Source organism: Lipophrys pholis (assembly GCF_963383615.2).
Source record: "Lipophrys pholis genome assembly, chromosome: 20".
In the NCBI taxonomy this organism is placed as follows: Eukaryota; Metazoa; Chordata; class Actinopteri; order Blenniiformes; family Blenniidae; genus Lipophrys; species Lipophrys pholis.
In genome coordinates this window covers 10,745,963-10,770,130 of record NC_137648.1, presented here as the reverse complement: position 1 = coordinate 10,770,130, position 24,168 = coordinate 10,745,963, and the positions used below count along the sequence as shown (strand labels likewise).

The window sequence follows — 24,168 nt, the reverse complement described above, 5'->3', positions numbered from 1 at the left end:
TGGGCGATGACTTACTTAAGACAGCTTTATTAGTTCCCAGCGGGGGAATTCATCTGCAAACAAATCAGCCGACACTGACAACAAACAACACGGACACCTCCAACTATATAGCAGCAGACACTGCAGGCCACATAAAACTCACCTGTCCAGAGCTTGATCTATTGATTGACAGCTGCTTGACAGTGAGTTGTCTGCACTCCCAAAGGGATCCAGCATCTGACGGATATAATAACACAGAGCGATGGAGGGTCACGGAGCATGCAATCATGTGGGGGAGAACATCAAGCAGTGTGGACAGAACAGGGTACATTAGAATTTCAGGAGAATGAGTTCAGTGTACGTTCGACAATTTGCTTCAGCATAAATGTTAAATGCAACTGTTTTCAATAAAAAAGTTACAGTATATGATAATCTACAATAATACTCCTGATAACCAATATACAATATGTATTCTAGCAAACACTGCAAAAACAATTTTACCTAGAATTCCTCTCAAGGTTCTAGTTGAAGTATCTTTTACGGTCACATTTAATATAAGCCATAATCACCAAATAAGACAAATATATAGTGAAGGATTTTTCACAAATCATCTTGGATAAAAAGAAAATGTTTCATTTGTTCTAGCAAAAGACCTATAGACTCCATAAATAAATATTACTACATACTCTAAGATATTTTCACAGTATTACCACATAAAAGTTTTCCTTTTTAGATGACAGATAGAAAAGATATATGCTTCTATTTTATAGTCATCAAGCACTTTTGTTGTTTCACCTGTGAATTTTTTATCAAAAGACTAAACACCTCAGATCCATGTTAAGTTAAAGAGCTCGACAGAGCCAAATTCTAAGTTGATGATGTCTATACTAACAGTTCTGGGATGTATTTGTAGCCGTTACAGTCGAGACACTATGATACTGACATAATCTTGCCCCAAAAAATTTGAACTCAAGATGCTTATTCAGCCAACAGGCATTTTAATCCCTACAACTGTTTTCTGTCTTTGTTAAAAGATTAGGACAAATTAAGCACTTTTGAAAACTAATCTTGTAATGTAGGCCAACTCTACTCAGAGCGCTCCAATATAAACACCTTCATACACAAAATGTACCATCCTGCTCATGTTGATTGACAAAATGTTTCCTGAAATAGACAAAGTAGAAGGTTGCATCTTTAAATTGCTGTTCAGTAAATATAGTAGGAGCACTGATTACACTGACAATACGTGCTTCTCCAGAACCTGCTTCAACAATAAACTTGTTCACCTATGCTAATGCACAGCATACATCAGATTTGCAGGCTCTTACGTTCTGGTCTGGGGTTTCTGGGATGAACTCCCCTTCACTGTGGATGCTGGTGTACGAGCCCTGCCGGGCGATCTGCTGCTGCTCCTCGGGGACGCTTCCCGGAGGCGGAGACGTCCGGCCAGTGTGCAGGGAACCTGAAAGTGCCAGATTAGAGGAGCAAAAGTGGGGAAAAGCAGGAGAAGCAGCAAAGTGAAAGAAGGGATTGAACGGCGGGCAGTCAGGAGTGGTGACAGCGAGAAGGAATGGAGGGAGAGATGAATATGAGGGGCAGAGGGGAGAAAACAGCATCGCAGTGTTATTCGTGGGTACGAGTTCAATAGTGCCAGGACTACGAGAAATGATTTACTAAACCACACTCCTGTCACCTATAACCTCAATTACAATGACAAATGCCTCTCTGGCCGCGCTGCAGCAGAGACAGAGCACTCGTCCTTGTCACAGTATAAAGACCTGCTGAAACTACGCCTGGATGAGCCGACGGGGAAAAAGTAAAACGGAGGCTTAATGGTACCAAGGTGTATCGGGATGTGCAATAAAATGGACTAAAATCTCTCTGAAAGATAAAAATCACAGTGTGTTTAGTCTCTTTCTGCCTCTTTCTGTGGATCCACCTCTCCTTCTGCCTCTGCTGTTCCACATCACAGAGGTATCCAGTCCCATAACGCATCTTCACTTAACCACACAGTGTGACCGCTCCCTTGTCACCTCTCATCTGCCACTGCTCCCTCAGCCTCTTCCACTCCTCTCACACTCCTCGCAGCGAGAGCCGGTAATCCTATACAATTTATATGACTCGGGATGCTGACAGCACTCGCAGTATTGGGGCTCCGTGTGAACGATTGGCGCTAACAGCAGGCATGAAGCGTTTTTGCAGCCGCGATGCCAAAATGCTAATGTGACACCGGAGAGCGCTCCGGGTTGTATCTGCCTGCGCGCCGGGTTGAGATACGACTCAAACATTGACCTTTCTGGACAGGCCTGATACAAGGGAGGTAAAAGGGTCTCAGACAGCTTGTGAGGTGCACCATTTCACCGAGCAGAATAACACTTCATACCGAGTTACCAAACAAAACTATAACCTGGGCCATGTGTGTGTTTGTATGTGAGAGAAATGACAAGAAGGCTGGTTTAGTTTGACACAGGATATATGTCTATTTGTTTTTTCCAGGGATAAAATGAGAAAAAGAAAGTTACTTTTATATCTTTACAGTGACTGGGGCAAACTTTGGGTCAACAAATGTCAACATGTGTGTGAAATGGGAGATAAAATGATTGGCCTCCTCTCAGCATGTTTTTTTTTTCTCTTTTCATTTTTCTTCTAAATAACGTCACGACTGCAATAGTAATAAGTGGAGAAACTATTCTTAAAGGAATATGCATCTAATTAAGACTTTTTAATAAAAACTTAACATAATGTCATAATTGCGAATCGTAAAATGAGCTGTAAATGTAACAGGTATGGTAACTGCAGGCCATACATACTGACTTCATATAGTGAGTAGCTGTTTAACAGAGCAGAGGAACACTTTTTACTGCGTTAACAAATAAGTCAAGGGAAAAAGGATGTAAGATGTAGGGGTGGTGTGCATAGATTCTTTCTATCATTTCTGTATTTTAAGGAGGGAATCATGATAAAAAGAGAATGAATGGGGGTGGAAAACCTATATTCATGTAATTAAAAAAGGGAACTAAACCACAGTAAAGACGCCATGTTGTTACTGGACACTCACCAGGTGTTTTCTTCTGGGGAGATTTGGCAACCCCAGTTTCAACTTTGAAGGGCCATGAACCCCCAGACTTGATTCCTTATATATAATGTGTGCTTTGTATTTACCAAAATGTCAAACTATTCCTTTTCCTTTCATTATTTGCTAAACAAAGACAGAGGATTGCTTGGTATGAGAAACGGAACTTGTCCTTGCTTTCACATGACATGTTTCTGACCGCTTTCAATGCCAATTCACATTTCCCATTCTGACGAAGTGTGTCCTTCATCGTTCCATTAACATTCCTGCAACTATAGCAGTCTGCATCGTCAAGTGACACTGACAAGTTCTCCCTGGTGGTTTTAGAAGGTGATCAAGAAATCTCAGCATCAGCAGCATTTTTTTTTTAAATCCTTGTGAATTTCCCTCTCCAATTCAAATACTCATGGTGATTACATCTTGCCACTCTTTGATAAAACTGTATTATACGTTTCTGCCTCACCTGTAGAGTGTTTGCGCACTCTCTCCGAGCCTTTCAGCAAAGAGCCTTTCAAATCTCCCAGTGACCGCGATGACCGCATCTCGCTTTGCTTGTCCCTGCTGTTCACCTGGAGGTACTGCAAGGCAAACACAAGATTGCGAGAGGAAGCGAGGACAGCATTACTTCATCGGTAAGTTGCATCATCACACCAGTGGAGGAAGTTTGTTTCCTCACTGACTTCAGCAAACAGTAGCTCCAACGCAGCTGACCTAATTCAAATGTGCTTTCCTATTTGGATAAGGATGACTTCACACTGCTCAAACCAAACTATCTTCCTGAAAGTCACAGACTCTTATCATGGTTGCTATGGCAACCGTTTACTCAATAGTCTGTGCGACAGAATGCTGCACAATGTGCAAGACTCACATGGTTATTTTTGGGCGTCTTCAGCAATATCCTGAGCAGCCCGTTGGTCCCGGCACTGCAGCCCAGTGTCAGCACGGCCTGATCCAGGTCCTCCTGGGTCTTCAGAGGCAGCAGCAGCTGAAAGGACAAGAAAACATGCAGCTCGTGACCTTTTATTGCTTATTGTTCCACTGAGGACGGCATGTAAATGCCCCAGCACATGCATGGAAAGGGTAAAGGGGTTAAAATTAGGGGTGTAGATTACATCACAGGTCACTGTCAGTTTAATTTTTATTTATTTACCAAATAAAGGTGGAAATCTGGCTTAATTGTGTGTGAATGCTTGAAACTTTAAATGCAACCCTTTTATAATCCATGCCTTTCATTCTAGCAGCAGCAGCTGAAAGTAGCTCCATCATTGGTTCACTAAGTCTTCTCATTGTCCAAGAATCTCAGCTGCTTTTAAACCTGCTCTGTCCACATAGCTCTGTCTATTTGTAGGCAAGAAAAACTCTATCTAGAGCTATTGAGAATAAATAGTATCAATAAAACCACAGTTCTCTTGAAAGCTGAAGGAAACATTTTGTCAAGATGAACTACTTCAGAGGATTCAGACTCAATACTTTATCACCCTCTGAACATAGCTGATCATGACTTGCCGATCATATTTAAGGAACACATAAACAAGAATAAAATAGTGGACATCATTAATAAAACATACCACATGAACTGCACTTTAAATGACATTTCACTATAATACAATTTCATATTGCCTAAATAGTAGGTATAAGAATAACCTTAACTTATATACCTTCACAAAATGTTAAGTGTTTCAATCATCCTATCATTTAATATTTTTCTTAACCTTATGAGTCTTACCCTGATATTTCTATCCTGTCATTGCTGAGAGGATTTAGCACAGGGACTTCTCATAACAATACATTTAAGACCATTTGTTCGGATCAGAAAACTAAGAAAAACAAATACAGCTTTACACCCAATTACGAGTGAGTACCATTGTCACCAGCCATTGTCTGACCTCTTTCTCCATAAAGAACATGTCCATCTGCTGGCCAAAGGCCTCAGTCACTTTCTGCAGCAGCTCTTTGATCTTCAGTGGCCTCTGAAATGGAATGATTCTGGGGGAAAAAAGGGAAAAAAACACAGTTTTTTGTTACTCGGAGCAACATTTACTGCTTTCCATACTAGCTGTTTGAACTCAGCAAGCAGACGAGTAAAGACAATGTAGGTCATCAATATTCAATACGATGGAGAATTTCAGTTAGATTATGGATATTTAAAACGTGTTTGGATTGGTCAAAACAATGAGTTTTTATTTTTCCAAGCATTTTTCAACACCGTCTCCATGGCAATGGGAGGGGAAAACAGACGGGTCAGGCGAGGTCAAGGAGACGAGTGAGCACAGCAACCACAGGACATTAATCAATGCAGAGAAAACAGAAGACGCACAGTGAAACCCCTCTGATGTAAATGCAGCGTATGTGTGTTCTTATCTACTGTATGCCTACGTGTACAACTGAGTGTGCACACTCTGTGTGTCTGTCTGTGTCCCAGCTTATCAGCGAGCGTACATATATATATATATATATATATATATGGATGCATGTGTGTTTGCAAAAACTCCACGTGCATGAGTATGCGTCCCAATCAGTGTGTGCATCAGCCACTGTTTCAACACCACTGGGCCTCTCCACTAAGCCAGCACAAAGGCAGATGGGAAACTTCCTGAGAGGAAAGGGGGAAAAAATCTGGACCGGCAGCGAAAGCAGCAGGATGTGTGTCTTTCCCTCTTCTTTTAAAGAGTGACAGAGTGAAAGATACAGAGACATGGAGATATTTAGAGACTGTGAGAGGGAAAATAAGAGGAGACGGCCTGAGAAAATAAAGGATAAAAGAAAAAGAGATTCTCTTTGGCTTTTCTTCTCTTCCCTTCTCGATTTATCTCTTTACTTTTGAAGAATCTACAGGCCATTATCTCTTTATAGTATCCTGATAAAAGGGCTTGTTTTCATCCCATCACTTCCTCATCAGGAGCCAAAGCTCTGCCTATCTTAATGACTGCTCATTGGTTCCCTCATTTGAGGAGAGGATTCTGGGAAGAGAGAGGCCTGCAGATCAGAGGCGAGCAGCAGCGCAGCTAAACGCTCTCCGCCTCTGTTTATATTCAGCGATGATGTGTGTGATAAAGGGCTGCAGTGATGTGGAGGAGGGGCACCGGGACAGTGCGAGGACGCTGCTCCAAGAGATACGACTTGCCTTCTTCTGCAGGACCAGGTCGACACACCAAGTCACAGAAATAACACGATGGTTTGCAGAGTTAAAGAATGTTCTCACGCGTTGCAGCACATTCTCTCTAGGCCTTATATGCTCGTGGCCATAGAAGAAAGATCTGGCTGTGTTCCTTCACTCCCTGGCAGAAGACCCTGAGGCAGAGCCACGGGAAGAGACAGACACTCAACAGCTCCGATTTCCTGCCCCAAACCGCCAGCGCTTGCCAATGAAAAGAGAAACCATCCAGTTTGATTCCACTGCGGACAGACAACACTATTAGAATGACTCAGGGACTCCTAAAACATCACGTTCTGATATATCGTGTATTTGACACTGGCTCCAGAACTCCGAATCATAATCACAACACTGCGTGGTCTTGGCAGAAAGATATCACTACTTTACTCTCAAGAATAAAAGGAAGTGTTTTTACTATAATTCATAAATGCCTACATGTGCAGGGTCACCAGGCTCGCACAGTGTTGTGGAACATCTTTGTTGCTCTGCATGTCTATAATTCTGAAGAGAGCCGAGGTTCAACTGCTTTTTATTAGATTTTTTGTTTTTAAATCACATTACAGCTATTGTTATGGTGTTTTAGCTTCATAAACAGGACTGGCACAAACAGTTTGGAGAATAAATGCTTTGATTGGACTTTTCTCTCAAAACAACACTAAAATATCACCCTTTCCAAGAATATGGAGTACAGCTCATACTCGCTCATTTACACAATAATCAGGCACAAAACAGCACTGGCCTCAATTAACAGTTATGCAAATCTTGAATTTGTTCTTGTTTCAGCTCTGGAGGAAACGTTCGGCACCTTAAATGCTTCATTATATTCACAACCTCATCCCTAACTGTGTGAGTCAGCTGTTTTGAAAAGCCATGCATTGAATCACACTACGTTCAACAGGGTTTGGGTAACAACCATGGAATTCTTTCATAAGCTGTGTGAAGGTTAAAAAACAGAGAAGAGCTGAAAAGCTCAGTAGAGAAGGGCAGTTTGTGGATATCTCACTTAAAGGGAAGATTTTCATAACCGGTCATCACACGATTTCAGTCTTAATATAAAGAATATATTAATACATATTCAGATTATGATGCAATAATGATGTTGCCTGTAAATGATATAACCGCAATAAGCTCTGATTTTGAGAGAAAACTATCAAAAAAGTCACTAATCTACGCGCGCGAACAACATGTCAATAAAAGAATGAGAAGAAAGAGAGGGTGTGAAATGACAAAGTCGATCAAAAATGAATAAAACCAGTCTCCTTTCAAATCTATGAATGGTGCTTTTCAAAGTCAACTGCTGTCTGTCTCGTACAACAGAGCCGAGCGGAGTGAGGAGAGCTTGTGCGAAAGAGACGGTGAGACGGAGAAACACAGAGAGACAGGAACATGAAAAACTCGTCTCTTCCTCAGCAGTCGCCAATTAGGGCTGTGAAAAACTGGAGAAGCCCGGTGTGAAAGCGTATTCTGCTGGAGGAGCAGGCCGTTTCCGCTTTCTTTCCCACTCCTGTGAGCCTGTGGCTTTCTAATCACAGCATCGCTGAACCAGTGCCTGTTTCCTACAGTCTACAGCCTGATGAATCAAGGCAATTATTCTAGAAGGTTCTGGTCAGTTTCCTTCGCAACGTTTCCCCACTGTAACGGAACACGTGATGTTTGTCATTTCCCTCCTGAGGAGCAGTTAAGAGTTCAGACTCTCCGTGGTCTGTCCAACGAGTAGGGTTTGTATGACTCGGAGGATGGATTTCTCCCACGATGTAGTGCTTGAAATTGGGTAGACATGTGTGATTTTGGCCTATCCCAGATGAAAGATAAAGTCATATGACCACTGAAAGCCTGAGATCATCTTCTTTTTAGATTGCTATCTCACAGCGAGAGCCACAAAGACGCAGAAAATGAAGCGATGTTAGCGGATGGTTAGCAGAGTCCCAGGAAAGTGAAATGCTGGACCACGTCCACGCTCTCCAACAACTTAGACGCCCGACACATAAATACGTAAAAACAAGCGCTTGATTTGCGCCTCATTTAGTCTGAGGCACCGGTGTGGCATGTCGATGACGTGCAGAGCTGAACACGTCGCAGCAGATTGTCAGCTCCAATTCAGCAGAAAGGTCACAAAGCAAAAGTTACTCTGGAACCCAAGGTTATTAAAATCCAGCATAGCAAATAATAAACTTATACATCTGCTAAAAGCTGCCTGCATCCACAATTGGAACGACATCGCTGTAGCCCCAGAGGTCAGCACCAAATGAAGCCTCTTCCTTTCAGGAGATGTGTTTTGTATACCAGGTGCCTCGTATTTTAAGCTTGAACGTGGTAAACCCAGTGTGTGGCACCTGAGGGGAGGGAAAAAAAAAAAAAAAAAACCTGTTGGCACACTGTCTGCAGACAGAGTTTGTGTGAAGAAGAAACGCTGAAGATGGTGGCGTGAGGGAGAACAGATGGCTGCCGAAAGACGTGAACGATAGAAAGAGAGAGGCAGAGCACAAAAAAGGCACTGAAGATGGAGTATTAAGTTGGGGTGTGCCTGGAAGACTGGACAGTGAAGTGAAGCATTTGGCACTCGCTCTGTCTTTCTGATCATTCCCTCGCTCGACCCCCCCCCCCCCCCCCCCCCTTCCTTCCCAAACAGCCCATCCGAAACACAAGGCCTCTCAGCTAAATGTCAAAGTAGGAATTTTCCCTTGCTTTATGCTACTCTGGCATGTAACTGTGATTTCCTCCTCTAGACACAAAATCCCAGGCATGGCAAAGCATAACAGAAAAGATCCAGGGTACAGGGCTCAGGCTTGGACAGAGGAGCAGAAAAAACAATACGGAGGTTCCAACATACCGTTTTTCTCTCTCATGCTCCAGCTTGACTCTTAAATCCTGTCGAGGGGAAAAATAACAACAGAGGGGAGTTATGGAAGTAGAAAATTAAAATGAATCATGGTCGTTCGTGGGATTTGGGGTGTCGGTTGAATGAAACAATAAGCTGGACAAGGAAATTAAATGACAAAAAGCATTATAATGACACACGCGTCAGATCGCTGTTTCCGAATTTCACTCTGGGGTGAAAAGACAACATCATCTTTCAGCTTTCCTCCAAGGATGCCCTGACACAATCTATGTTTTCTATTCATAGTCATTACCGACGGGAGCAGGAATCTGGAGGAGCCTGCAAGTCTGCATGAGGTCATGGTGATAAACTAACACTGCCATCATATCAGCGCTGGAGATTGGGTAAAAAGACGGGGGTTTACCCCGAACTCACAGAGGAACGAAGCGCCGAGCGGAAACTCTCTCTGCTCCTCACTGTTTGTTTATGTCTCATCATAAACATTGCGCGCTTTAAGAGGATTTGCCAATTATCATTCCGCAGGCAGGGAACAAACGCACCAAGAAAACCACTTCTGAAGAGAAGCGCAAGGTGATTGAGGGGAGTTAAATCCTAAAGAAGCTGAAGTTTGACCATGAAGGGGAATAGGAAGCTGTCCGATGGAGTTTATAGACTACTGGTATTTGCCAATTTGATGGACATTAAACACAAAAAGACGCTGGGCTATTATTATTATTTTTTATTTTCTTGCCAGTTATGACAACTGTGTGAATACATTAACAGGAAATATTGTCATTCTTTGACTGCAATGGCAAAATACACCTGCAGCTTTTTCAAAGATTAGTTCAACTTTCAGTATCTGGATGTTTATCAAACTACTGTTCAATACATACCACAATATACAGAGTTGTGTGACATACTCTTAAGACTTGACTGTGATTGGTCAGCAGCACTGTGGAGCTCCTGGGTGCGGGGGCCATTGTCATGACTTGGGTACGGGTTCAAATTCCTCAGCTTTTTAGTAGCATTTCCATTTTCAAACAACTTCAGGCAAATTTTCAATAAAAGCAAATGTTGCTTTTAATTTGGATACTATCGGCTGCACCATTTTGTTGAGATTGTTAAAAAAAACACAAAATTGAAAGTTAGAACTGGAGTGTTCGCCCCCGGTTTTCTTTAGAGTGGGTGGAAAGCTACAAGAAACTGTGCAGCCTGAGATTTGACTGCATTTAGCAAACATCCATGTAAATCTCTGTGACAAGGAGTGTTTCTGACTGCACTATTTCTTTCTAACAATTTGAAGGTTTATGATAATTGTATTTTTTTTTTAAGTATATCAAATGAGAAAAGTTTAACAAAGGAAAATATTGTTTGCCAATAAGTTATAACGTCATTGCTTTCCTGGTGCACCAATTTGAGATCTGAGGTCTGGCAGTTATGGTAATGAGTATGTATATACTGTATATATGTGTGAGTATACATGATAAAAATCCTGTCATCAACAACAAGATTTAAATAAAAACTTTACCCAATCAGCTCTATATAGTATATTAAGAGTATATTATTAAGTGTTCAGCTTTTATTCAGGTAAAATACCGGGGCAAGAAACTGAATTGAAGCACCCAGTGTCCCCCTTGAATTACTAAGTGGATTTTGTGATTGTGAGCAGCAGTGAATACAGCGCAGCGCCACATTAGTGTCTGTAACATGTTTAAAATAAGACTCAGAATAAGCTGCTTTCTGCTTTATCCTCTCAAAAAGTATATCGCAACCTTCGCCTGACTTTGGCTGTCGGGAAACTGTCAGCCCAGCGACAAAAATAAAAAATAAAAGGATCAAGAAAGGAAGCAGGGCTGAGGTATTGAGTGTAAACTCGCAACGACAGCGAAGGTTAAAGGCATGGCTGTGTTACTACTGCGTGTGGTTATTAAAGATTTTGTTGTTGTTGTTGTTTCAGCCGGATGCGCCGTGGATTTAAAGTGATCTTTTAGTATCAGACGCTCTCTCTTGCTTGAGACGTGGCTGTAAAAGTTTATAGTTTGCCTTGGTGAGAGCCGCAGCTGTGGTCAGACTGAATGCATATAATACACGGGCAATTGCAGTGGTGGGTGTTTTTATGAGAGGACAGCTTCAGAAAAACTTCTCCCACAAACTAATCCACTTTCATTTTTAAATAAATTGTCGTTTTGATCGGGTTACGGCTGAAAAATGACTGGACTGCTGTTGTTACAGTTGTTAAAAGAAAAAAAAAGAAGATAAGAGTGAATCTCAATCAGTTAAAAAAACAATGCACACATTTGTTTTACTCATAATTTAATTAAAGAGAGAAACATCACTACGTTTTTGATTTAAAACACAACATTTTTTGCCTTTTATGTTTTATTCTTGAAGATTTTTACAGAATTTATCTTAATTATATCAAAGTTGTGTAAGAATGAAGCTGAACAAGCTGCGTCAGAAGATCCTGTTGTGTTCTTTATAATTTTGATTTAGAAGTCATAAAAATCAAAAATGCAGCATCTCAAAATATCAAGATAATTCATGATATCATTTTTGACAGATAGGAGGACAGATGATGAATCAGATGTATAAACAAATAAAACTGTTTAATTTGTATGTGTAGAAATGACTCTTCAATGCTCGTGCAGCTCTTGGTAGGCCTGTCTTTTGCATGGATACCACAGAAACAGATGTAACCGAGGGGAAACCCTGGCATCGCCTTGATGCGTACCTGTTTGTAGAGCAAAGTCCGGTTCTTGGGCTTGTGGCTGTTTTGTTGAGTGTAGCAGCGGCCCAAAGCTGCTAGGTCCTTCATGATGGAGTTAAGCGCCTCCTCGTCATCTGAGGGCAGAATACACACACAAGCGGTTAGGTGATGTCTTTCTCGATTCTTTGGTGTCGAGCGAAGGAAGTGGGAAAAAGAAAAACAAGAAACATTTGATGATGTGACACGGGTACAAAGACACTTCTCTTTGTAGGATTTGATCGCTATCTGTCATCCGTACAAACAAGGACGTTCTAACAAGAATAAGAATGATGTGAAGTCTAAAATTCAACGCTTCGGTTTGTACACTGATTTAGAAGACGCAGCTCTCCAATGCTTCGATTTGACACGTCACCAGCGGTGGTCGACCACATTTGTCATATCACTCGTTTCAGAGGTTTGTGTTGACTCAGATCAGGGGATTGAAGCGACACCTGATCCGCTACTTCCTGCTCTGAATACCATCTGTGGACTTTCTGTGAACACAAGAAATTCTGTGGTTGTCACCGAGTTATGAACAATAACGCCTTGAAGAGAGAAGGTACCGGGACAATGCCTTTCAACGCATCACACAAGTATGACACAAGCTGTCATTTCAGTTTATCTTTGCTCGTATTTCGTGTTGTAAAATCCTCCATCTTCTGGAACCCGATTCTATCAGCTTTGTATAACTGACACAATATACTATATACTAATACTGCTTTCTGCCTTGAATGGGTCATTTCAGCTTTTGGGTTTGATTATCACTAAGCCCACCAATGTGCAGCGTCAAGCGCTGGTAATTTGACACCAACCTCATCATACTTTAAGCTACTTTTGTGCCTGGAGTGAATTAAGATGCTTACTGCAGAGATCCAGATCAGATGGTGTCAGTAATCTGAAGCAAGAGATTTCTATAGATAAACATGCAATTTAACACATAACTCACGCCACTGGTACCAAGAACAACACACTTTCTTACAAAAAGAAAAAGTGAGAAAGAATATCAGGTCTCTAACCTGAGGATTTATAATACTGCTCACATTCCTAACCTCGCTGATCACTCCAAAATGCTGTACTCTGCATACAAAAATCCAAAGAGCAAGGGTGTTTAATAATGCAGGAGATGTATCTACAGTACGGAGTACCTGATGCAGAGGGCGATGTGGTCACCCGGAGCTCTATCGATAAACGCCTCAATATTTCATCATGTGTCAGTGGTGAGACTTCAGAAACACAATACAGATGAAGACTGTGCCTTCATTTAGTCAAACACTGGCAATCCAAAATCAAAGAGGCCTCTGGCTGAACAAGAGCAAGTCAAGGATGTTTCAGATAAATAATTCACATCTTATCGGTGGTAAGAAGCCGGTCCACGCTGCTCATTAATATATATAAGAGGCTGATGCTCATCATCCAAATCAAATCTCACTTTTCTCCTCTGCTGCATCCACACTCACAGACACATGAACACTCAATAGTAAATGGAGCCGTCATGCAGATTAGCATGTCAGCCATTACCATATCAAAAGGCATTAATAGAACCAATTATCTGAGTGGGGTGATTACAATAAAAAGAAGAGGTGGTTGACCCCAGTCCCTGCCTGCCTCTCACTTTAATAAGAAATGGACATCATTTCTATTTCACATTTTCTCTCTTCACACAGTCAAAATCACCCCTTCAGACATCACTGGGAGAAACTTCCAGGAAAGTGATTTGCTCAAGCACACTTCAGCTGGGATGGGTGGAGCTGAGGATCGAACCGGTGATCACGAGACTGGAGGACAACTTGCTCTGTCACCTGAGCCACAGCTGCCTCTAATTAACACCAGGATGTATTCATTAAAAAAAAAAACACACACACACACACACACAAACACACAGGCACAGTTCACAGGGAAACCCGGCAAGGTGTATGAGCGCATAGCACGAACAGCACCTGCTGGAAAGATCGCATTCCTTCAGATAGAATGGCTCTCTGTGTGAGAGTGTGAAGGACCACTGGAGATGTCAGAAGCAAAGCTGCTGTGACTCAAGGAGCAGATGGGGGTCTGACATGCACTTGATCCTATTCCCACTCCACGGATCTTGTGGCCAACTGTTCGCTGACAGTCGGCCGGCCCACTCGGTTCACTCGGGGGGGTTAAAAAATTGTTTTTAAAAAGTTTACACAACAGCTTACAAATCCAATTAGAGGTGTTGGGAGTCTGACTTATTCCTCTTGTGGGACTTCAACAAATCAAAGTTAGGATCCAGGAGGGCTGGAGCCAAACCCACTTGACTACAAGCAAAGAGGACTAAACCAGGATGTTTTCAAACTGGTACGCATCAGTCCTTCACGGCTCACTTGCCTCATGTCAATGGAAGGTAAAATGAGGTTGGGGACCCTGGAAGAGTAAAAGCAGCTTGCTGTGATTGAATACATGTAACTGACCATGAAGTTTCATAATGACACACAAATTGAATGTGTGTATCCAAACAATAACAAGATGGTAAATCAGATCCCAAGTATGAAATAACAAGAACACACACAAATGGCCCCCCTACTGGCGTTTCCATTTGCTGTGTGATTTTTTTATTTTTTTTAAAGCAGAAAATGGTCTGTTTCGACTGGAGGGTTTGATTTCCAATATTTTCCACAAGGAGCCTTAACAAGCAGAGTTTAGTTCAGCTGAATGAAGCCAGGCATGTTTTCCTGGAAATGAAAGGGGCATCACAAAAGCGAGAATGCAATAGAAATGCTGTTTTATTCTTTATTTTTTAAATTGGATGATTTTAAAAGCTTAGAGGATTTAAAAATATGATTATATTTGATCAGAGCATATATTTTTAACCAGAGGCCACAATTATCCATTCCTCTTGCACGCTACTGCATCCAACTCACACCTCCACCTATGGGATCTTTAGAGTCACCAAGTAACTTCAGCTGAATGTCTTTGGATTGAGGGAGGAAATCGTGGAACTTTCTCGTTATAAATTCACAAATTTTACCTTGTTGGGTTGAAGACAGACCCTCCAAAAACTGAATGATATCAAAAAGGTTGGCAAAGTTCGACAATTTAGTGCCGTACAAGAGGAAAAGACTCATTACATCATCAATCATGCTCAGTATTTCCACTTTAAACCAGCCGCCATAAACCAGTCAAGATACCAGGTACAGGAGAAGCTTCGTCAGCGAAATATCCAAGATAAAAAAGGGGAGTATTCTACTTTAAAAAAAAATGTTATGAAGAGTCTCTCATTGCGTCAAACCTTTAAGACGTTTCTCCTAGCGTGACCTTACAAATCACTCAGCCTTTCTCTGGAGAGCTACCTCCACTCGTGACGAGCTAAATAACGCTGAGTGAAAGGAAAACTTTCATAAAAGTGAGAGTGAGGGGAGGACTCATATTCCTAAAATGAAACGCAATTAGTCAGACAACAAATTGGACCGTTTAGGTATGTGAAAGCTGCATGGAGCGAGGCAATCTGGTGTTTTCTGTCAAGCTGAGAAAGTGTCTGATACACTCCTTTGTGTGGCCACAGGTGTACATAACTACAGGTGTGGGTGTTTAGTGGAAGAGAAGTGAGTCAACTTCCGTGTTTTCCTCCGTGAGCATGTTTAAAATAAAAGAATGAAATCACACCTACATGTACAAACAACCCACATACCTCTGCAGGAAATTTAAAAAAAAAACTAAAAAACTACAGTTACTTGCCACCATCACGCAGCAGTTACATGCTGTGAACAGACTGACAGAGGAGGCATCAGTTGTGATGGTGTCCGCCGCGGTGGATGACTAACTCCACCAGGCCTGTCCTCGCTGCACAGGAAGGAACTGAATCACAGTCTGTGCGCCGAACGCAGAGCTGGACTAACCACGTTATTCCACATCAGGAAATGAATGGACTTTTGATTGAATCATTCCGAGATGGACATGATGGAGGAAGGAGAGAGTCTTTCCATGGTCACACTGATTACATGGCCAAAAAAAAAAAACCTGCCTAATGTTTTGGCTTTTTCTTCTGAAGCGCCTGGATTTTACATAATTGCATTATCGTTTAGTTTCCTGATTAAAGTTTGGAGTGAATCAGCATGAAACGTGTTTTTGGCATCCATCTGCAAACTGGATCAAAACCTTGTTTGTGCTGGCCAACTAAAGCTTCGTGATGCACATACCTTCTGATTTCTAACACATTGTTCGAAAAACAACTTCATTTTGACAATAATTCTTCCTAAAATGTTTATCACACCATATCAAATGGATATGAAAGGTGGTATAAACTGACTTAAAGTTGACTCATGATTAAACTCAACAACACTTGCAAACAATAGCTCTGTTTTCTTTTTTATTCTTATTATCACTACCCCTGTCTCTCACTCTCTCTCTCTCTCTCTCTCTCTCTGGTGACATGTGTTGTTTCAGTCCTGCCCCCACAGGCTCAGAGCTCCAGACTACTCAGTGCACTCGCAGTCAAGGATACAAAACAAACACAGGCCAGCATGTGTATTTCTCTGTGTGTGTGTTTGTGTGGCCAAAGCCTGCCATGCAACCTATGGATAATAGCTGGGAAGGGGTAGTGTGGGAGGGCAAGCGGGGGGGATAGGTGAAGGGGGGGAACGAGAGTGTGAGAAATGCGTGGTGGTGGCGGGGCAACGGAGCCGGCTGTGGCGGCAGGCTATAAATGAAATATTACATCACTCTGGCCTGCTCCACGGCCGCTGCCAGGCCGAGGGCAGCCAAGGCTAACCACCAGCACAGTGGAAAGCAACCAGCTCACACACACACTCGCACACACACACACACACACACACACAGACACACACAAACACAACTTGCATGAAGCTGCCAGAAGCTGCCTCACAAACTGCCCACAGAAACTTCAGGAACCCCGTCTCAACGTGACCCACAACTCTGTCTGCGGCGCTGATAGGCCCGAGATAAGTTTGTTTCCTGAGCTTCTCGTCGTGTGTCTTGGATAAAATGTGACGAGCGCAAGAAAGAGGGGGGGGGGGGAATTCCAGGAAGCCAGCAGAGTGAGCGGCATTACACAATGGAGGCTGATTGCTGGTCGTTGCATCATTGCTCTGCGTCTTTCTTCCTCTTTTTTACCTCAGGAACCCCGAAAATGGCAGTCGATGAAATGAAGCAGGGTGCGCAGTCCAAGACCAATTATATAAAAGGTGACATTCTCATGGAGTCACTCCTAAAATTTTGTACTTTATAGAAACCAGAACAGCTAAAGCAGTAAGGGAGCTGTAGGTTGAAGCATGTATTACCACTCGGGGAGTGTTTGGACAATAGTGGTAGAACTGTATCGTACCAGCTAAAAGTGTAGAAACAGCCGACGAGGCAGTGACTGTATGTGTGTGTGTGCGCATACTTGTGAGAGAGAGAGAGAGAGAGAGAGAGAGAGAGAGAGAGAGAGAGAGAGAGAGAGACAGAGAGAGAGAGAGAGGCAGGCTGCCTGAATGAAGACATTGAGGGGATTTCCTGGTGCCGAGAGACACATCATGGCAAAGGCATCCGGCTGGATTAGCAGCTGGAGCCAAACGTGTCCTCACTCTGCAGCGCCGCAACGGTCCGAGCTCTGACGCACAACACACACACACACACGCAGAGACACACACACACACACACGCAGAGCCACACGCACAAGCTATATTAAGCAAAGCGCACTCAACTCCAGCGCCTCCACACATCTCCATGTCTTTTGAAAACTGTGGTGCAGCTAATGTACTGATGGCTGCAATGATTAAAGTGTTTGAAGTTAATCATTCACGAGAACACTGACTGATGTCATGCAGCCCGGTGTGGGTGTGACACAACAACAGTTTGGCAATTAAGTGTTTGCACAAGGTCTGAACCGAAACTGCTGTGATTGTGGTGTGAGGGCAAATGTTTCCATTCAGCATCTGAAGGCCCGAGACACTGCTGCTCTCAGACTGCGCGAGTTTGCAGTGGTACCACTGTACGTGAACTGTAAGGCGCCCCAGCGAAAAGCTCTGTGTGAATCAAAACTCTGTTTACATCATGGTCTGGTAAACACTGGCTTTTTGAAGAGGGCCATTTGTAATGCTCGTTCCCAGTTGTATACACCGCCAGTGACGGGAAACAATTATCTTGTCCTAGCAACAAGAGTGCAGCGAAAGCGAGCTTTTGACGTATACAATATGAAGCCTGTGGATTTAAGCCTGCCTAGTAACCTTAACATTTCATTAGCACAATTGTTGATGCAACATAATCTAACAAATTGGAGGGCACCATTCATTGTATTTTTTCAGTGTAACGCTGAAGTTGTGCTTATTTTGCTTTAATTTAGACCTCGTCATATTGTACTTCTTAGCTCCAGAACAAAAGTAAGCATTCTTATGATATCATTGTATTCGTCGGGAACATTTAAGATCAAATTCATTCATAAATTGGCCCTGAAATAAATTGAGTTCGACAAACCTTCCCTTTAATGAAAGCGAGCAAAAGAGTTATGCTATTTTTTTTTCCCCACTTTCAAGAGTTCAGTTTTACCTTGTGAGTTCCTGTGCTGGCCGGGTCCATTTTGGAGACCGTCATCTGTGGGAGGGGGAGCAACGTGTTCAGATCACAATGGAAACAGGTTCAAATTAAATCCCAGTTGTAATTGTGCGGGGCATTGTGACGAAAGAATAGACAAAAGGTATTGATTGGATATTTTCAGCTTTGTTTACACAAGTCTGGCAGCGACAAAGTGAGACTCAGAGCTCCTAAATTCCTGTGCACATGCAAATATACCAACGCTAATGTTCCACTTTTGTGTGTGTGTGTGTGTGTGTGTGTGTGTGTGTGTGTGTGTGTGTGTGTGTGTGTGTGTGTGTGTGTGTGTGTGTGTGTGTGTGTGTGTGTGTGTGTGTGTGTGTGTGCACCCCTTCATTTATTTATATTCACACCTGGCATGTGTGACTATAAATAAACACACTGCAATCAAAGTACTTGTATATCATTTTTTTGGGGGGTACTTGTGTGTTTTCTTTTTCTAAAGCTGGTGCAAGTTTCAACAATTAAAGATGAAACGATATTTTTATGCACCACATGTAAAAAGGCCGTCAAAGTGAGTAGAAAAACCATCCATCTGGATGAAAACAACAGCCTGTTCACACTTTTCCTCTCTCTGCATGTGTTATTTTTCTCTGGACTGTTCCTGCCAGAGGAAGTGTGAGAAGCGTGCGCGTTTGTGTGCGTTCCCGTTCAGCATTCGTGTTTCAGTGCGAGCGCACTGTACCGGGCTTTCGAATGTTACTCACCCATGTTTACTGTCATCATCAGGAAGTGGCCCTGTTGAACTCGAGCACAGAGCTCAACCTCTTTCTGCGAGCGAAGACTTCAACCTGGGAGCCGAAACACAAAAACACAACGAGGTGTCAACATCCAAGAACGGTGCCATTCTCCTGCCGCCTGGCGTGCAGAATATTTCTCCGATTGCACAAAAACAATGACAAAACAGGACGCAGGTGGTAGTATCCACACAAAGCTTTTATTTTCCACGCCTATGTCACCGCTCCTGTGCTTTTTAGTTCATATTTATTCAACCGGGCCTCTTGAGATGAACGTACTATTTTCGACAAAATCTCCTGGCACAAAGACAGAAACACAACAGCGAAGAGCTGAAGCACGAATACAATGAGACTCAATCCTGTGGAAGCCCCAATGTTTCTTCATTGCCACTTTGAAAAGCAAAAGACGGCACGCGTGAGGGAATTCCTCAGTGTTTGATGATGGAGGAGCCTAACGCACTTCAGACCCTGTGTTGTAGAACAGAGGCTGGCGTGGGTGTTTTTGCCTAACCGCCTGCCTCAGGTAGAAACCGTGAGCGTTATTAAAAAAAAATAAATAAATAAATAAGCCGGTACCCTCCTCAAGTACTGAACTGGTAAATGCAGAGCAGATGCATCAAAACTGAAAAAAAAACAACAGTTTTTTGTTGGTTTTTTTGCATTGCAGTGATCACACTTAGACATGCATCTGTTTCACAAAGTCGCCTGCGACGCAAAAATCCACTGCACATAATTTATGGATAGCGAACCATGATTTCACACATCGTGCAGCTAAAAAAGGTGGACCTGCAGCTACGGCGACGGTACAAGAGGCTACTTGCAGATCATCTTCAAACACTGTGGGAACTATTTGTTCGTTCTTTGACAAAAAAAAAAAGGGGAAGAGGAAATAGTGCAACAGCTGTACAACAGCATACTTTGCTTTTTTATCCCACACTGCCTAAAAAAAAAAATAAAAATCGGAGATCAATGCAAAACTATGAACAACAACTATGAGAGCATGTGAGTGTTTGCAGAAAAACCTAAACCAACATCCAAGAATTTCTTCTTGGTTCACAGGTTGGTATGGATGAGGACTCGCTGCTGGAGGCTGCTGGTTGCTGCACAGACAACCCAGACACACAACTACTGTTGTCAGTGGCTACAGTGCAAGGCTGGGCTGTATGTGCGTGTTTGTATGTCAGTGCAGCAGTTTGACTCGAATGCCTCAGTTCTACTCTGCAACATTATTTTGTGGTCAATGTTTGCACTCCGTTGCAAACGTAATTGTGCGGTCCTGTTCAAAGGCAGAGCACACCGTGGACAAGCAGAGACAATATGGAGAGGGGAAAACGCACAAATGAAATAATAAAGTGAGAAGTCAAATAAAGGGAGAAAAATAATCCCAGAAATACATTTTTAATGAGGGTGCGAGGGTATAGCGGCCTGTGGAAGCTTCGTCATAAACACATTTCAACACTGGCTCTTTGCGAAAAGACTAAAGAGCCTCCAGAGAGATTAATGGCTCCACTCAGGAGATATACTGACTGTTGTTTCTGGTTTTAAAGCATCATTTACTTCTTGTTTGTCTCTCTCCAGTGTCCATGTTGCATGCCTTCTCGTGTTTTTAAAGCCTCCACCGCTGTGTATAGTATGTCCCTGTTACCCCAAACACAGAGCGCCGATAAACGCTCCAGCTTGTCTGCAGAGACACAAACACTTTCTCTATTTGTCAGCCCCCCAAACTTTTCATGAAAGCAATAAAAACGACCAGTGGAGCGGTTTACAGCCTGCGGGGCAGAGTCACAGGGTGCCGACCGAGTTTGAACATAGGAACAGGCAGTATTACTGCTGTCAGAGCCAACACCTCAACATAGCAAAAAAAAAAAGAAACGGGCTGGAAAGCTCAAACTTAAAAGCAGAAGCACTCAGCATGAGTAGAAACGATTAAAGGGCGTTCGACTGCATGAGAGCGGGGTGCTCCAAATATGTCATCATATGAGTATTAAATATGTGTACACTTACATGAGGACAACATGACGAGATTTAAAACTAATACATTGAGGTAGGAAAGAGCGGGTGGGAAGAGGGGGGTGTGGGGTGTGGGGGGGGTACGATACGGATCAGGCCATGCTTGTGCGGCACCGTTGACCACACATGAAAGAGACGGCGAACAACCACCAGACAGGTGGTCTCTTAGCACCACGTTGCCCAGTTTGTTGATGCTGCACACAAACACACACCCTCAGAGGAGCCCCCCCCCCCCGTCTCGTGCCAGCGAGTCACCAGATGGCCCATCTGCTTGGCCCCTCTGCCCAGCGTGACGCCGGGCGAGTGGTGCCCACTGATCGCTGGCCCAATTCTCCACACACTCCCCTGGCAGGTGGGCAGCGCGACAGCCCCGCTTGTTGAAGATCAACTGCTGATCGCCGCTCGCTCTTGTTGCTCGGCAGCCGCACACGTCCTCCGAGAGGAGACCGTCTGTCTGCTCGCTGGATCGTGCGCGCGAGGGGGGGAAAACCAAGAAACAAAACATGCGAACGCTAACGCGAGTCCAGGAGTGTTTGACACAGTGTGACGCACTTCGTGGAGTATTATGGATAATATCGAGATAGTGTTTCACCGGCGGGGGCCTGTGCTTTGTCGCAAAACTGACGGACGAGGAAAAAGCGACAACGCGCAGGACGGGCCAGACAAAGCAGAGTCAGGCCCCTCAGACCTCAAACTGAAATGTTGTTTTGTTTGGAGTGATTGAAAGAAGATCGCAGCCAAGATTGCGCAAGTCAGCACGTATGTGCTTGCGAGCATTTACTCCAACCTCTTTCAGCTCTGTTACGTCACTCTGCGAACTGAGTAAACAGTGCGATGCAGGCCAAAGTCCCCGAGGAGAAGGAGAGAAGTGGAGGGTCTACCGAGCAGCTGCCTGACGGCCTGACCTCATGTCTGACATCACACTTGTGGAGTTCCAGAGAAATCACCGTTTCAGAGGTCAAGCTGCAAACTTCGAGGGACTTACTGGGGTTTCCACTCTCTAACGCAGACTTCAGGCAACACCCACCGGAGGCCAAAAACATACAAACCCAACGGATAGCAGATCAATAAGGCAGATGTTACAGCTGGAACAAGTACCAGTCGACAGGCATGCAAACTTAGATGACGCAGATTTAGTTCATAGTTTAATCTCAGTCAGCATTAAAAAAGCTTTTCTTTTTTTTTTTTTTTCTTTCTTTTCATTTTCATTTTTAAACAATCAGAAACAATAACGAACAAAAATACAGTGAGGCATCTCCAGTCTGTATGTTTCTCTCTCAGTCCGTTTGGTTAGTCCATTTAGTTGTTGGTGTCACGTTCTTTGGAGGCGTTCTATTTCTTCCAGTTCCTCTCAAATATGTGTCTCTTGAGCCTGAAGTGATGGGTCATCTGTTCCATTGAATAGAATATCCCTGATGATCTCGAACCATTGTTCCACGCCCGGCAACTTCACCAGATATCGGTCTTCCTTCTGCACGGCTTCATCAAGTTTAGTGAAATACATGACAACACAGCTGTTTGGTATGTCGTAGGCCAATATGTTGTTCACAGTTGTATTTACAATATTCCAAAACGGTCTATTTTTAGAACAGCACCAAAAAACATGTGAATGATGTCCCTCTTGATCACCACAGAGTCTCCAGCATGGTCGTTGGGTTTTTAATTGTCTACTCTTAATTTGGGGTGTCATGAAGAATCGAGTGAGATTCTTCCAAGCAAACTCCCTCCATATTGGTGAGCTGGTGGTAGAACATGGAGTCATGCACATTTTGTCCCAATCGTCATCTGGAATGTCAATCTTTAGCTCTGATTCCCATTTATTTTTAAGGTAAAGTGTTGAGCTTTCTCTATTCTCTTCAAATGCTTTATAAAAAGCTGAGATACCCCCAGATTTACCCCGATTATATGCATCTAATATAATTTGAATAATCCCATTAAGTTCAGTTTTAGAATCGATTTTGGTCTCTTTCCTAATATAATCCCGAATTTGTAAATATCTGAAAAAAATCTTGTTGTAATCCAAATTTCTGTTTTATTTCTTGAAAGCTCATACACTTCCCTTGTTTACAGATTGTGCAGAGAGGGGTAATGCCCTTTTTGGGTCCATTGTTTAAACCTTGAGTCATCCAGACCTGGTAAAAACTTTGGATCATAGGCCATCCAACTCAAAAAGCTTTTCAATGAACCACTAACACCGAAAACAGAGTTTATAGGACTGTAACAAACAAATGAACTTTTCACGATGCTGATAATCAAAACATAATCAACTACCAGTTATCTTTGATAGGAGCAACGACTACAATCACCAATAGTTTGTATTGGCTTTCGTAATGTTACATTTTTGTACTGTAGAGAGAGTGTGACGCATGACGAGCGCAGTTAAGTGTTTTTGACCTAATATTAAGGTTCATGAATAAACTCAAATTTTAACATGAGCGAAAGTCAACAATTCAGAACTTCTTCACATTTTTCATTGGAGTACTAACCGGAATTGTTGGGTAACAGTCACAGCATCTTGTTTATGTATTACAAATCTGCACATCTCTTAATGCCTGACATACTAATTTACAAAAAAGCAACATTATTATTGTGAAGACTAATCATTTCTTGTCTTTTACCAGTGAAAAACTCTGATTCAAGCTTCTTCAAAATGAAGATATTCCTCTCTATAACAATAAACTGAAGATATTATGATTGGGGATGACTGTGCAGTAGTGGCTCTTGCAACAGAGGGAGAATGTCCCCGGTTTGAGTCCAGGCATAGACTAAATAAAGGCACATAGAAGGCAGATGGATGGATCTATTTCTTGTTGGTCAAATTGACACGCATCAGGCTTTATTGTCATTCTTTTGTAACATTAGTCCAAATTGTCACCCTTTGCCGTTTCAAAACCACAACGTGTGAATTAATCAGGAACATAATTGACAGGTTTGTAGATAATGAATACAGTAGATGCAGCCTGAGGAGACTTGCTAAACTTTAGTAGGAATCAGAGACATCTGTTACAAGTTGACTTGTCCTACGGGCAAGTTTAAAAGACCATGAGGTTTCCATCTTGGGAGCATATTGCACTGTTTGTGAAACAGGATTGTCTTTTGCCT

General features: G+C 42.8%; 1 protein-coding gene across 1 annotated transcript in view; it reads right to left on the bottom strand.

Annotated features, from left to right (window-relative positions):
- map3k22 (mitogen-activated protein kinase kinase kinase 22) overlaps window positions 1-24,168 on the bottom strand; it is a 39,215-nt gene that overhangs the window by 9,865 nt on the left and 5,182 nt on the right. Inside the window, exons 2-10 of the mRNA XM_080489133.1 lie at window positions 19,027-19,110; window positions 18,275-18,319; window positions 11,756-11,865; window positions 9,037-9,074; window positions 4,939-5,038; window positions 3,921-4,037; window positions 3,516-3,630; window positions 1,308-1,441; window positions 143-216 (exon numbers count right to left, since the gene is read on the bottom strand). Coding sequence (XP_080345259.1) covers window positions 143-216; window positions 1,308-1,441; window positions 3,516-3,630; window positions 3,921-4,037; window positions 4,939-5,038; window positions 9,037-9,074; window positions 11,756-11,865; window positions 18,275-18,319; window positions 19,027-19,045 — 752 coding nt within the window. The 5' untranslated portion in view covers window positions 19,046-19,110. The remainder of the gene's footprint in view (window positions 1-142; window positions 217-1,307; window positions 1,442-3,515; window positions 3,631-3,920; window positions 4,038-4,938; window positions 5,039-9,036; window positions 9,075-11,755; window positions 11,866-18,274; window positions 18,320-19,026; window positions 19,111-24,168) is intronic.